This window comes from Sinocyclocheilus rhinocerous, unplaced genomic scaffold, assembly GCF_001515625.1.
Source record: "Sinocyclocheilus rhinocerous isolate Xijiao unplaced genomic scaffold, SAMN03320098_v1.1 scaffold166, whole genome shotgun sequence".
Classification (NCBI taxonomy): domain Eukaryota; kingdom Metazoa; phylum Chordata; class Actinopteri; order Cypriniformes; family Cyprinidae; genus Sinocyclocheilus; species Sinocyclocheilus rhinocerous.
In genome coordinates, this window is record NW_015633186.1 from 2,744,615 (window position 1) to 2,760,285 (window position 15,671).

General features: G+C 38.4%; 1 protein-coding gene across 1 annotated transcript; it reads left to right on the forward strand.

Moving 5' to 3' along the window:
* The first annotated feature begins 759 nt into the window (after nt 1-759).
* Nucleotides 760-14,610, forward strand: pipox (pipecolic acid oxidase). The gene is made up of 8 exons (XM_016557061.1): nt 760-958; nt 1,216-1,364; nt 3,394-3,607; nt 4,972-5,154; nt 7,062-7,214; nt 8,317-8,466; nt 10,703-10,778; nt 13,904-14,610. The coding sequence occupies exons 1-8, from the start codon at nt 791-793 to the stop codon at nt 14,032-14,034; spliced, it is 1,224 nt and encodes a 407-aa protein (XP_016412547.1). The 5' UTR covers nt 760-790; the 3' UTR covers nt 14,035-14,610.
* The last annotated feature ends 1,061 nt before the right edge of the window (nt 14,611-15,671 follow it).

A 15,671-nucleotide genomic window follows, 5' to 3' on the forward strand; every position in this document is an offset into this window, starting at 1 on the left:
ATTCATTCTGGGTGAACTATTTCTTTAAAATAAGCTATACCTTCAGTAAACCTGTTTTGCATACTGAACACAAAAAGCACTCTACCAGCATTCTGTGGGGAAGATCAGACTACATCTGTCCGTGACAGGCCTCGGCGGCAGGGGGGCAGGACCATCTGACCCTCTCCAGACCTGACCATCCACAGGATCCATCTGCTCGGCCTGCGACTGACTCCACAGTACCATGTCACACACATAGGAACCCAGTCACAACCCTGCCAGACACAGCACTCTCTCTTTGTTCCGGCCTGTTCTCATATTCATCGCAAAACAAACTAAATGTAGGCCTGCTGTATAACATAACAGGAATAAACACACATATAACATGATTTGATAAACAGCAGCACTAACACCACACATTTTCAGCCAAGATATATAAAAGTAAATGAATTTTAGCACTATATAAAATTATATTTATGTTCAAAATGATTTCGTTTTTATGAACTAAATCATGGCTGCAATGACCTAAAACTAGCCTACAACAAACAAATAAAAATCATACTACTCAGAAAGCTTGTTTTACGCCGCGTGTCAGAGACGTAATTATGTCATGGTGAATAGGCTATTGAATCTGTTCTTGATGGCTGTCTGAAATAACTTATTTTCTCGTCTAGTGCACGATATCCACAAGGAGTTAAGTGTTCGTAAAACGTTCTTGTGCTGTAAACCCTGAAGGCGGGTCTTACATTCAGCTGATCATGGTTACATAACTGAAACCGGAGAACTTTGAACTAATAGGAAAAGGAGGTCAATGCAAGTTCGTCGTGTTTGTGTGTCAGAAGAATCTTACGAGAGAGAATTAAAGCTGGAAATGTCGTCTGAAGTGTACGACTGCATCGTCATTGGCGCAGGGATCCAGGGGTCCTGCACTGCCTATCAGCTGGCCAAAAACAAGCAGAAAACTCTACTGCTGGAGCAGGTCGGTGCAGTATGCAGTATTTCTAAATCATTTGCTCAGCCTTGTTATGATTTAAATGACAGCATAAAACAAATGTTAGTAAATTTATAAAGGCAGAATGCTCACCTAAAGCAATAAAGTAAATGTAAGAGACCACATTAATACTTGCATATGGACTTGACTGTTAAGGTAGATTTGTTTTTTTACTAAAACAAAGTCAATGCAAGTCCAGTGGGATTATTATTACAATATTCTTTGAATTCCTTCTTTCTCCCCAGTTTGTTTTGCCCCACTCCAGAGGGAGCTCTCACGGCCAAACCAGGGTTATACGGAAAACCTATGAGGAAGATTTCTACGTACAGATGATGCACGAAAGCTATGAGCTCTGGGCTCAGCTTGAGAGAGAAGCAGGTGTTGAACTGTACAGGTAATGTTTGTAAGCATCTAAGTAAGAATGATGAAATTTTTTCTCCACAATGCAACACGCAGACGCTGTGCACCGAAACTTGCAGACTGTCATAGCCGCCCCTCACCCATAACTTTAAAGGAGCATTTTCATTCTAGTCCCTGAGCATCATCTATGGACCATGGGGCGCACTTGTTTTTACAGTGTCTGAGAGGTGTAATGGATCACGAGTGGATCAAGCCCACTCAGCCTTGATGCAGAATCAGGCGCCTTCCTCTTTCTCTCGCTGCTATCCATCTCAGCTCTCTGACGGATGGGTCCTGATGAGAGGCCACCTGTGCCCTTGAGCATCTCAGAGACTGCCGGGCAGCGAGTGAAAAATGTGTGCAAGATTTTAAAGAATGCTGGATTTGTTCTCTTCTTTGAACTATTTAGATGGCACTTGCTTTCCAAACAAGTTACAGTTATTAAAAATATTACTGATTTGGACAGGATTAGTATTCATTTAGATGAGAGGGTCATTTGTGTGGATGTGGTGGTTATGGAAAGTCATTTGCAAACTGGGGTTTTGGAGAATAAATCTTAATTTTATGGAGTAAATGCTATAAAGTGACTTGCAATTATCATTTAAGACCAGCATTAATGATTTTCTTTTTGATTGCATAATGTCAGTCAGAGCAAAAATTTCCAGTAGCCATTACTCTAGTCTTTAGTGTCACATGATATTTCAGAAATCATTCTAATATGCTGATTTGGTGCTCGAGAAACATTTCTTATTTTATCAATGTTGAAGACTGGTGTGCTGTTTAATATTTTTGTGGAAACTGTTATTTCTTTGATGAATAGAAAGTTTGAATGTCACTTTTGATCAATTTAATGCATCCTTACAGAATTTAAGTATTAATTTTTGTTAATTGGTGATAGTGTATACACAAAGTCTTTTTTTTCCCTGAGGATTATCGATTCAGCACACCTTTTAGCTTTATTGATTGCTTGCTAGTTAAGATTATTATATAACCGACTAATTAGAACAAAGTTTAGAGATGCTTTATTATACATAGACCTAGTATTTTTCTGTTTTGAATTAGTTTTTTATTTAACAAATTAAATAGTTACACAGTTTATGTTGCCCATTTACAATGCAGTGTCCTCGCAAAATGATACAGATTCATGCAGATATTGTCCAAAGCACCACTTTGCCCAGGGTACTTCTAAATATTACAATATTATTAATATAATCAAGAGATTTAATTAATTATGGTGAAGATCGCACCTGACACACTTACAGTGGCTGTTCTGACTCTTAGTGATTACATTTTCTTTTTACATCAGATGGGATGCCGGCAGCTTGAACCACCAACTGTTATTTTACCCAGAGAGCTGCCAAAAAGGTCAAAATCCATAATAAATATTTGACAGGCAGTGCAGGGACAAATTTAACTTTAGTTACAGTGTTCAGCGAAGGTCAAAATAAATGAGGATGCTGCAATTATGGACATTCCTAACCAGGACAGGTTTATATTTCTCATAGGACCCCCGGGGTAGTTGAGAAACAGTAAGGTTGTGAGAAAGTTCTATACACTTTTGATTCAGATGGTATTAAAATTACCTCAGCAAGGATCTTGCCCCACCATGATGTGACTGTTCGCTATTAGGCACAAGGGCATTGACTAATGTGACATGGAGTCCTTCTTTCAGTGTCCCCAATCAAACACACACACACAATGGGGGATTCAGTCATAAAAATCTCTGATGAATGACTTGGACCTGTGAACTCACGCTGCCCGTGCATCATGATGGCTGGCAGATGAAGTAGGCCTTGAAAAACAGTATCCACAGAAAACAGCACGACCATCTATCACACATTGTTGATTTAAAGCCTGTGTTCCCAACCTCTCATCCATACTGCCATAACTCCTCACATTAAGACACCTGCATCACAAGCAGGCGCAGACGGCACATTGCACAATTTATACATGCCTCTAAGCACTTCCACCTAAATCAAGGTACAGCTGTTTAACATGGTCATCTTATGAACTTCTCCTCACAGGCGCACTGGCTTACTGGTTATGGGTCCAGAAAACGGAGAGGGTTTCTCACGCCTAAAGGCCACGATGCAAAGGCACAAGATTCCCACAGTGTTTCTGGAGAAGCAGGAATTCAGCCAGCACATTCCCAATGTGAATCTCGCTGATGGGAACGGAGCGCTGATAGACACCTTTGCTGGCGTGCTGTATGCGGACAGGGCTCTCCGAGCTGTGCAGGTCAGCTGATCATGTACACTACTGTACAAAAGTTTAGGATCAGTAAGACTGATTGATTGATTTTAAAGAAATTAATGCTTTTATATTCAGCAAGGATGCATTAAATTGATCAAAAGTGACAGTAAAACACTTATAACTTATTTTTTAAAAATGTTACTTAGTAAGTTATGTAATTCTTCCAAGAAATGTTCCTTGAGCACCGAAATAGCATGTTAGAATTATTTCTAAAGGATCATGTGACAATGAAGACTGGAGTAATGTCTGCTGAAAATTCAGCCTTGCCATCACAGAATAAAATAAAATGAAAAATATATTAAAATAGAAAACTCATAAAATGAACCATTTTATTAAAATATTTATTTAAAATCATCTCTGGGAGGCTGTTGGAATTTCACATGTCAATCTTATATTTAGCTTGGCAACTCAAAGCTATCAGATGCTCATCTAATTATGTATGCAAAATTAGTACATTTGCAACCGTTCCAAAACCTGCTTTGGACCGATTGTGTCTCTCCTCACAGAAGTATTACTGAAATGGGGGGGGGGATCACATGACACGAGTTTTAGGTACAATAAAGGGTAGCCATTTGTTTGAAATGTCAGATTCCCCTTTTGATGATAAATGCTGTTGTAATTAATAAAAGAATTATTTTTTATTCTCAGATAAGAGTTCAGTTTAAGCAAGTACTGTGAAATTCAGCATACAGTGGAAGTAAATCTCTTACTGTGTGAAAACTCCTAAACTTTCAATGTCAGAAAGGCATTGAGCAATGTTCTTTGTGTACATAACTGTACTTCAGTGTCGCATTCACCGTGCTTTTTAAAGCTTTCAAAGATAAGATATGGCTGCAAACTAGCTTGTTAAAGGCTCCTTACACCCTTTCTAGGGAATATGGCCATGCACTTTTATACACAATGCCTCTCTGGATTCAATAAGCTCTGCCTACAGCAGCTACAGTGTGCAGTGATAAGCTCCCTGTTGGCTCTCACTAAGGAAACTCTTTCATTATCTGTTGCCCGAATCTGACCAGCTTTTTCCCGTTTTAACTGATCCCCACTGACATCTCTCTGTGTCAAACTCAGCCCTTGTTAAATTTTAGCCAGTCTCTCCTCACTGCTCTTATTAGGATTTTCTGTCATAGATGAGGTGTTTTGAAGAAGAACAGTTTTAACTGATCCCCGTTGACATCCCTCTCTGTCAAACTCAGCCCCTGTTAAATTTTAACCAGTCTCTCCTCACTGCTCTGATTAGGATTTTCTGTCATAGATGAGGTGTTTTGAAGAAGTTTTGTCTATGCAGTAAAGTTGAGCATGCTGTTATCAGACTGAAGTGATTTGAATCTGTTGGTCTCTGTGTTTTTCAGAGGCTGTTTCAGTCCTGTGGGGGTGTGATAAAGGACGGGGAGAAAGTAATTGACATCAGGCCTGGTGCGGAGGTCACTGTAACGACGGACTCTGGAGTGTACAGAGGGAGGAGTCTGGTGATCACTGCAGGACCCTGGGCCAACACTCTACTGAGACACACAGGACTGCAGCTCCCGCTCAAGGTTCAGCAGACATCCAGCCATCCCTCTTTCATTTACTCATCTATTCATTCATTCATTCATTCAATTAACTACTTACCTTCTTTCTTTCATCCATTCTTTTTCTTTCTTTCATTCACTAACCAAATTGTTCTTTTTATTTCATCCATCCATATACTTACCTTGTTTTCTTTCTTTCTTTCTTTCACATTATTTCATTCATTCATCCATCCATTTGTTGATTTCTTTCTTCACCTATTTACCCTCTTTATTTCATCCATCTGTTTATTCATTTACTCCCCTTTTTTATTCATCTGCCTATCCATCCATCCATCCATCCATCCATCCACCTTTTTTAGTTTTCCTTACCTACACAATTTCTTTCTTTGCTTGCTTGCTTGCTTTCTGCTATCCAGCCATGTTATATTTTTCTTCACCTGCTTACCCTCTTTATTTTACCATATTTATTTACTCTTTTTCCATTAATTCATCTACTGTATACATTTACTCCCCTTCTTTCCTCCCATCCATTTTTTTTAATTTCTCTTACCTTCATTCATTCGTTCATTCATTCATTCTTTCTTTCTTTCACATTATTTCTTTCACTCATACGTTATATTTCTTTCTTCACCTATTTATCCTCTTTATTTCATCCGTTTACTCATTCATTCTCATCTACTCATTTTTTCCATCCATCCATGGATTTACTCCCCTTCTTTCTTTCTTCCATCCAGCCACCTATCCATCCATGCATCCATCTGTTTATTCATGTACTCCCCTTTTTTTCATTTACTCATTCATTCATTTACTTTTTTTCCATTTCATTTACTCCCCTTTTCCATCCGTCAGTCCATTCATTTACTACTTCTCACCTACACAATTTCTTTCATTCTTTCTAACATTATTTCTTTCAGCTATTTTCCTTATTTAATCTGATCCTTTTGTTATATTTTCACCTGCTTACACTCTTTATTTTACCATATTTATTTACTCTTTTTCCATCCATCCATACATTTACTCCCCTTCTTTCTTCCCATCCATCCATTTTTTTCATTTCTCTTACGTTTGTTTGTTTGTACGTACATTCGTTCTCTTTCTCTCTTTTTCTTTCTTCTTTTTTTCTTTAAAGGCATCATGGAACAATATATCAGTGTGAAATGTCTGGGTTTGGAAAACAGGTTCTGAAAAATGGAAGCATGGGAATATATAAGGCATCAGCCATAGCTTGTGAAACACACACAGGCACATATAGATTGATCTAGATTACACCCCTGGGCAGAATGAAAAGTGAGTTATTTGTGAATGCACAGAAACCACCCTATACTCACCTCCCGATCCTATAAACAGCTCCCAGAGTCTCCAGTCCACCGAGATCTCTTATGTGTCACACGCCACTAGAGAAGTGATGGAAAAAGAATTCTGTGTTAGTTAAACTCCGAATTGGACCTAGAATTGGAATTGCATTTTTCAGGATAGCACATGCTTGAAAGTCTGCGCTTGGGTGAGCACAACAATATATGAGCAATGAATTTGTGCACTGGTGATTTTTTATGGTCTCTGAATGAGAAGACAGGCTGGACTATTCTGAGCTAGCGATTCCTTACTGCTTATTACATTTACTCTGAAGTGAGTTAAAGGGATAGTTCACCCAAAAATGAAAATTGTGTCATTAATTACTCACCCTCATGTCGTCCAAACCCATAAGACATTCATTCATCTTCATACACAAATTAAGATATTTTTGATGAAATCCGAGAGCTTTCTGACCCTCCATAGACAGCAACGCAACTGAAACATTCAAGGCCCAGAAAGGTAGTAAGGATGTGACATCAGTGGTTCAACATTAATTATATGAAGCTACGAGAATACTTTTTGTGCGCAAAGAAAATAAGAGTGAAAGGACTTTGAATCTCTCGTTTTTTTCTGGGCAGGTTGTAAAGATTAACGTATGCTACTGGAAGGAGGAGATCCCAGGCACCTACAGTGTCGGCCAGAGTTTCCCATGTTTTATAGAGATGGAGCCAAAAGAGGGGGAATATGATATTTACGGCCTTCCATCCAATGAGTATCCAGGACTAATGAAGGTGAGTGACAGGAGGGATGCTGCTTTTAAAAGAACAGGTTTGATTAAAGCCATGGCCTGGTGGTTAACTTTGTGGTGCTCAGTTTCAGGTCTTACTTGCGTCATTTTGAATTGTTTAGTAAAACTATGAAATATTAAAAATATTTTTGTTAATTGAAATAAAGCTGAAATACAATAAAATGTAAATATTACACACACAAAATTAAGCGAAATTAAATTTGGCATCTATCTGAGATAAGTAACAAAATTACAAAAACTAAAATAAAAACAAATTAAATCTAAATAGAAATTTAAAAAATGTAAAAGTACCAAATATATATATAATACCTATTTAAAGGCAAATTAAAAATTTGAATAAGTACTATAATAGAATAGAATCAAATTAAACTGGATCCTGTCCGCACCACGTTTCACTTAAAAATAGTGACAAAAATGTAAAAACAAACAAAAAAAAGTTTCAACCACAACTTAAACCTTCTTTCCTGTTTGTCCAATATTTTTTATTTGAAAGACCACTTCTCCATGGAAACAATAGATATAGCCTGTCCTAAACTACTATATAAGTATGTACCACAAACCATTTCATTAATGCAATTGCCTGCCCACATCTCATAAAAAAGCCACCAGAGACTGGTAGTCTCTGATAGTCCATAGTTTTCATTTTTTGTTAATTAATCCACAATTCCCTCATGTAGCAATACAGCACACATCTCCACTCAGAGTTCGAGTGCATCAGATGCAAGTGCAAACAGGAGTGGTTCTATAGCTCTCTGAATGGATCCATGGACCTCGATGCTTTTACAAAAGCAGAGAAGCAGCACTCTCCTCTGGTCTGTTCTCCCAGTACTAATGGCCCGATTTCAGTATGCGGGAGAGCCCAGCAGGAGTCTTCAGTCTCATCACACTTAGCAAGGCTGAATGGGAGAGCACAGATGGCTGTGTCATGTTAGATGCATTATGTCTGCTCCAGTCGCTGGAGCCTGGCTTCTGCATGTATATCTGCTGCTCCTCCAAGCATACCGAGCGGTGGATCACAGATCCGTAGTGTATCATAGGTCAGACTGTTTTTATGGACCATGGTGTGCGTGCATGTGTCTGAGCAGGTGTGTTACCACATGGGCAGTGAGACCGAACCGGATGAGCGAGATAAACAGACGGATAGAGGGGACATCGATATTCTGGTGCGTTTCGTCACCCGCTGTCTCCCTGGGCTGGTGCCAGTGCCTGCTGTGGTGGAGAGCTGCATGTACACGGTGAGTCGCTTCATTACTCGTCCTCAGGTGCCATCACTGTGTGTCCGGACCAAACTTTCATCCTCATGTGGAGAGAAGAAAGATATTTGAATGCATGGCTCATATTTTATTCTGACATGTCATTTGATTGAATGGTTGCTGGAATTGAACCAAGCCATTTATTTTGGTTCTACTTGGATTTTAAATAGATTTTTTTGTTCTAGACACGCAGAATTATAGCGTATCTTAACCAGACACACCTGATATGGTGACAAGCCATTAAAGCTATTTGTAAATCTGACTTAACCAGATGTGACCACGACAGGATATTTTGTGGGTCGCTTGATTTCGATATCTATTTCACAGTGAAATCTAATCTCTCTGAAGTCCTGTATATTACAGTGAACATCAAAAAAACCGGAGTCTTAGAAAACAAATCAGAGAATTTTAAAATTATGATTTACAGGCCTTGAAATGTCATTAAAATATATAATTATGTAATGGTATATTATTAATAAAAATATTAATAGTATTAAATATTTTTAAAATATATATAGTATTGTTTTTAATTCATTAAAAAAAAATTTTTTATTAAAAACAAATCATTTGAATATCTCTTTGGTTTTGAGACTTTAGTCTTTGCAACTTCAGGGATCTTATCAATGCACAATCAGCTTGTAACACTCCAAAGAGAAAGGAAAACTTGAAATCGCATCATATGACCCCTTTAAAAAAATATTTCTTGACAGATACATGCTAACAGATACATGGTAATCAAATGAAACTCTCTACGATGATTTCTAAAATAAAAAAATAAAAAACATTCAGTCATCACAAATGTCTGGAAAGGTCATGGAAATTCACTGGTCAAAAAAAGTGGGAACCCTGATGTTCTGATTGGTTGTGATTGTGTCACATCACGCTGCGGTTTCACATTCAGTGTGGACAGACAAATTGCTTGTCATGGGAAACTTGTCGCATCGCATCTGGTTGGGACGTGGTGTTAGCCTCTCATTTAATGCATCAGCACATCAAAAAAGTCAGTTCTTTCAGAGCAGGTTTTCAGCTGCTCTGTAAACTTCTGCATGACTAAACAAAGTTTCCATCCGAATGGCTGAAATGAAAAAATAATACAAACAACTTACAAATGCAAGGTACAATCACATCAGTCATGAAACAGGACAGCGGTGATGCAACACAACCTAAATCCTTTATAAACTACCCTTGACTGCCCTGTCAGGAGCTCCACAGAACGCCGGTGAGCACACAGAGATAAAGTTCAGTATTAAAGCAAGAAACTGAGTGGAACCATATAAAACGGTTACCTAGTAGCATGATGTACAGAGCTGTCCTCTTCGATACCATCTACAGAACAACGTCTCAGTCAGCCAACCACAGTATTGATTATTTTCATACTTAAAAGGAAAAATATCAGGTGGCTCAAAATTTATCAAAAGGCTAATTTCTGTTGAATAGGTTTGTTAGTAGTAGTCAGAAATTACATTTGTTTAGAGTAAAGTGAAAATCTTTAGAAGTGAAGTGACTAAATTTGGGGTCAGTAGGATTTTTTTTTTGAAGTGTTTGAAATAAGTCTCTTATTTGATCAAAAGTACAGTAAAAACACAAATATTGTGAGATATTATTACAATTTCAAATACCTTTTTCGATTGGAATATATTTTTAAATTTAATTTAATCCTGTGATGGCAAAGCTGAATTTTCAGCAGCCATTTCTCCAGTCTTCAGTATCACATAATCTTTCAGAAATTATTAAAATATGATGATTTGGTGCTCAAGAAACATTTCTTATTATGATCGATGTTGAAAAGAGTTACAACTTTTTGACTTTTTTTTTTTCAGGATTCTTTTATCAACAGAAATAATTTTTGTAGCATTATAAATGTTTTTACTGTAACTTTTGACCAACTTAATGCATTCTTGCTAAATAAAATGATTAATTTCTTTAAAAGAAAATAAATATTACCAAGCCCAAACTTTTAAATGGTATCGTACACCCCAACTAGACATTCAATGAAATGTTTGTCATTACTAAATCACTAAGTCAATTTGTTCATTAGCAATTTCAGGCATGTAGTGGCTTATCTCTTAAGCAGCTTTTTAATTTTTAAGTTCAATTCAAACACAGCACACATAATTCATGCCGCATGCATGTTCGGAGTACAAAAAGGTCAAATATTTGCACAAATAATTACCATCCAGTCATGATGTTTAACATTCCCCTGCTTGGTTGTTTGTAGGTCACGCCAGACCATAACTTCGTCCTTGATTCCCACCCAACCTACGGCAACATCATCATCGGTGCTGGATTCTCAGGTCAGTAGAGCACTAATGAATTCGGCACACACCCGTCCCTGTAAAACACAGCCACACACGCTCACGTCAACTGGAAGAGCTATCTGAACTTTTTAATGAGGGAACGGAACAGGGCGCTAGTGAAGGACAGGAAGCGAAGCCCCCAGTGCGGGCGCCTTTTATCGTCTAATTAAAGGCGGTTGCTGGCTCCCCGGGTCCTGCGTGCTCCCAAACTCGCCTCTCAGGGGGCCAAAGGGCTCACCTGGCATTTGTTCCATCTGTTCCCATCACCTCCTCCTTAGACTAATTATGGGGCTAATTAAATTCCACTGGTAATCACTTCAGAGAAGCGCTGGTTAGCAGCAGTGGCGTTTGGTGGGAAGGGGTTAGAAAAATACAGTACAGCTGAGCACGACTGTGGCGGCACGGTGTAGCTATTCATCTTGTAACGCATTGTCCCGGTTAAAGGAGGTGTCACAGGAAGCATTGTGTGGCTGCCTCACTGTACCGGTACCGTCCCAATGCTCTGGCACGTCGCGCACTAATGATTTATGACATATATTCTTCTGCCTTAATAATACATTACAACTCTGATAGGAGCGGAGGAATGCTCACTATTAACCTCTCCCTGCCTCTTCTCGTTTTATTGTCTGCCATAATGACAGCGTTTCGCCTCCCCGCTGCTCTCCTGCCCTCAGCGCAGCTGTTGTATTTGCGGCTTGGGAAAAACTAAAGGGTGCAAATTGGATTCGTTTCAGGGGCAAACACACAGACCGTAGCTTCTGGGTGGGAAGTTGCCCCTCTTTCCACCCGGAATTTGTCTCAAGCCAAGCTCTGAGCTCAAGACCCTCCGGTTGCCATGGATACCCAGCCACATCAGTGGGGTTTAAGGAAGAACAGAGACCGTCTGCCGGTCAGAGCCGTATCCACTCACAGCCCAGCTTTGCAGACTTCAAACGGCCACCCAGTCCGCAAAGGCAAGAGCCGAGAGCGTCGGAGAAGAATGCAGTGCATTTTAAACATCTTACCCAGCTCCATCTCTGTCTTAAAGAGATAGTTCACCCAAAAATGAAAACTCTGACATCATTTACTCTAAAGTATGACTTGCTTTCTTCTGTGTAGCACAGAAGGTTGTGCAGTTTGTACTTTTCCATGTAGTTACTGTATAATAAATGGGGACTAAAGCTGTCAGTGCTTCAAAAAAAGACTGAAAAGTATCATAAAAGCAGTCTCCATGACTAGTCATACAATAGCTTTGTGTGAGGAACCGACCAAAATTAACCCATTATTCACTCATAATCCTATCCTCCAGTGGACTGTTAATCATTTTGACTTGATCATTATTTGTCAATGAGTTGAATTTGAAAACCAGGTCAGTTTTGTGAACTCTATCAGCTGATTTATAAAAGAGAAAATCACATTGTTCGTGAATCAGATATTACTGTATCTCATGAAATTGAAAAGGAGAGTTCGGACAGATATTCAGATTTTCAGTGAATAAAATAACTTGCATTTCAGTTTCTTTCACAAAACTGTCATATGGCATCAAAAGACCTGAAATATAGTGCATGTTTCATATGGACCAATTTCATGATGCTTTTATGGTGTTTTTACATCCCTTTAGAAGGAGAAGTCTCTGTTCATTGTAATTGCATGTAAAATATGGACATTTACACTACCTTTTAAAAATTTGGAGTTAGTAAGATTATACTTTAATTCAGCAGAGAGACGTTAAATTAATCAAAAGCGACTGTAAAGACAATTGTACAAATTATAATAAACAGTAAAATGCTGTTCTTTTTAAACTGTGTATTCATCGAAGAATCCTGAAAAAAAAATGGATCACGGTTTCCACAAAAATATGAAGCAGCACAACTATTTTCAACGTTTATAATAAGAAATGTTTTTTCGAGCAGCAAATCAGCATATTAGAATGATTACTGAAGGATCATGTGACACTGAAGACTGGAGTAATGATGCTGAAAAATCAGTTTGCCGTCACAGGAATAAATCACATAGAAAACAGCTATGTAATAACATTTCACAGTATTACTGTTTTTACTGTATTTTTAATCAAATAAATGCAGCCTTGGTGAGACTTCTTTCAAAAACATCTTCAAACAAATCAAACTGACCACAAACTTTTAAATGGTAGTGTACATTATTCCAAATGTCTCCTTTTGTGCTCCAGTGAAAGAATAAAAGATAGGTATGGAATTAAATGTAGGTGTGTAATAATGACAGAATTTTCATTTTAAGCTAAAATTATCTCTTTAACACACCGGAGAAAACATGCATGTACACAACCATGCTATAATGAATCCTCTGACAGTCCACTCTCTTCAATAAGGGAGACAAATTTTCTTAATTTAGCATTTTTCCAAAGCCCACCCAAAAGACAAATGTCCTGTGACCGTGGGTGTGATGGTGCCAGTCGCCCATTTGACCGCAATGGGTCACATATAGGTGAATCCGATGGGGTCACTTGTTCGGTGATTGTCCATCCTTGAGATGTTAACTCAAAATTGTCTTTGTGATGTTTGCAGCTGTAGAAACCTTCTGAGGGCTGTTTTCATCTCAGCAGGTGTGTGTTGTTTGAGTTTGGCAGGTGGATGAATGTATCCAGAGTTTCTACCTGTGGTTGAGCTCAGCACGTGAGCACAGTTCAGTGAGTCAGTCTGGGCCTTTATGTCTTGTTCAGTTTACTTGTGAACCTCTGCTCCTTGTGGCACCTACGATAGTCTGACCCATCTTCATGAATCCTCTCACCTCCAGCGGTGCGGTTATCTGGGCAGACTTCAATAGGTGAAGGGGTTCTCCTTGCTTACACACTGCTTTGTGTGAGACATCTGAAAAGCATCTTAGTGGCCATTCAATGACTGATGTCTGTTTCTCAGGAGTTTCTTTTATCCTTACAGTGCCAGCATGATTTGAGGGGGTTTTCTCTCTCTCCATGCTCTCTCATGCAAAGGCTTTCTGAGTCAGACAGTGGACGACAGATAATGGCTATTTATAGAAGGGTCGCTGTAGATTCCTGTGAGGTGCGCTGCTTTTATCCCAGTGGATTGAATGCATGTAAACTGCATCCTATGATGATTCACCTCTCAGCAAATGTGATTTGTTTTTTTCTCATTCTTTCTCCGCAGGCCACGGCTTCAAGTTCGGCCCTATCATAGGGAAATTGCTCTCTCAATTGGCCATGGGGCAGGTTCCCTCACACGACCTCTCACCTTTCCGTATTCAACGTTTCCAGTCTCACGCCAGATCGTCACTTTGAATCCAAGAGCCTACAATGACAGCTACATTTAACATAATAAAACAATGTTAAATGTCTGAATGTTAACTGTGCTATGTTAATCCATTACTAATTCATACATGCTTTTTTCTGTAATATCAAGGCTGTGCCAAGTTAACATTAGACTAAAGATGTGCAAAAAGGAAATATTCTTTCCCACGGAATCCTGTCTAAATCTCACCATCAGTGTGTTGATGGTGGTGTGGAATTGTGCCATTGAAGTGATGTGAGTGAAAGAAGTTGACTTCCACCACCTTATTGCATGTATAATAACATGTGAAATAATAAAAATACCATAGGCTTTATGTAGACATGAAGACTGTATATGTGCTAATTATGTTTCTAGGTAACAGCCTATTTTATATTGGTTTCTATGTAAACTCTGGGTGAGTCTAACTGCTTTAATTGTCATTTTTAAATCTTGATATAATTTATTCTTTGCATTGCATATTGTCCATTTAATATTTCTAAAAGATAAGCATGGGGGCGTTTGGTTTTTTTCTAAACATTATTGATTATTTAATGTTTGTATGTAAAATTAAAGCCATATTCATTATTTTTCATGCACATTTTAACTTTTTCAAAAATTGGGGTTATTATAGTTCACTAAACCTAAAACCATAAAAAAATGCCATTACTGAACGTTAAATGAAAATGTAGGCTAATTATTTTTTATTACAGCTAGTTGCATAGGCAGCATTTCTCATTTTATTTAGTTTAACTTAATGTACTAAAATAACTAAAACTGAAATAAAATTTATAAAAACTGCAGACATTGCAGTTGCAAAAAATGTCAAAAACAGACAACAAAATTACAACTTTAAAATTACAGTGAATATTGAAAATATAAAAATAAACAATAAACTGGAAAATTACACATTTAAATTACAAAAAAAAGGTAAATATGAGAATAAAAAACTATTATAAAACCAATAACTTAAAGTCTCAATGCTACTAAAATAGCAGGATCTACTAAGACATGATACATGAGATATCTCTTGCATCCGCTTCATACGCACTTCGCCAAGCTGTTTTTGAATGCAAAAATACGCCACCCTAAGCATAAAAGTGACGAAATGTGATTAATAACCATTTTAAATGTGTCTTCACCATTAACGTTTATATGAAAAGCCTGCAGAGATTTCCGCACCGTTCTTCAGGAGAAGGATGACAGATCAATACCCTCCGATGCTGATCACCAGAGTAAAGCCATGTTTCAGCATCTGCTACACTGACAAGGGAGCCATTAGCCTCCCGCGATGAGTTTTTAACAGTATCGTCAGATATTGTCTGATTGTGAACGCATTCGTCTGTGGCCAACGGCATTAAAATTAAAGTGCACACTTGTCAGTTTTTATGATTTTATGCATTACTCCTCCTCGACGGCTCGGAGAGAGTGGTCTGGCGGCAAACGGAGCATATTGCTAAAAAGACATCAGCCGTCGAGCCATTTGTCTTGGTGAAGTCAGCATCATTTGTTGACTTGCTGCCTGGACCCATTTCCCCCTGTAAACATGTTAATCACTAATCAGGCAGCCTTTTACTCTAGACGTCCACCGGCACCATCAGGGGGAATGAGGAAATTATACAATGTGACAGCGGGTTACCGAGGGCCCATT

Bases quoted from the DNA above. Each gene is read 5' to 3' on its own strand.
- pipox (XM_016557061.1), top strand. From the start codon at position 791: ATGCAAGTTCGTCGTGTTTGTGTGTCAGAAGAATCTTACGAGAGAGAA. The intron at 959-1,215 runs GTCGGTGCAGTA...CTTTCTCCCCAG, and splicing joins AAACTCTACTGCTGGAGCAG to TTTGTTTTGCCCCACTCCAG. The intron at 3,608-4,971 runs GTCAGCTGATCA...TGTGTTTTTCAG, and splicing joins GGGCTCTCCGAGCTGTGCAG to AGGCTGTTTCAGTCCTGTGG.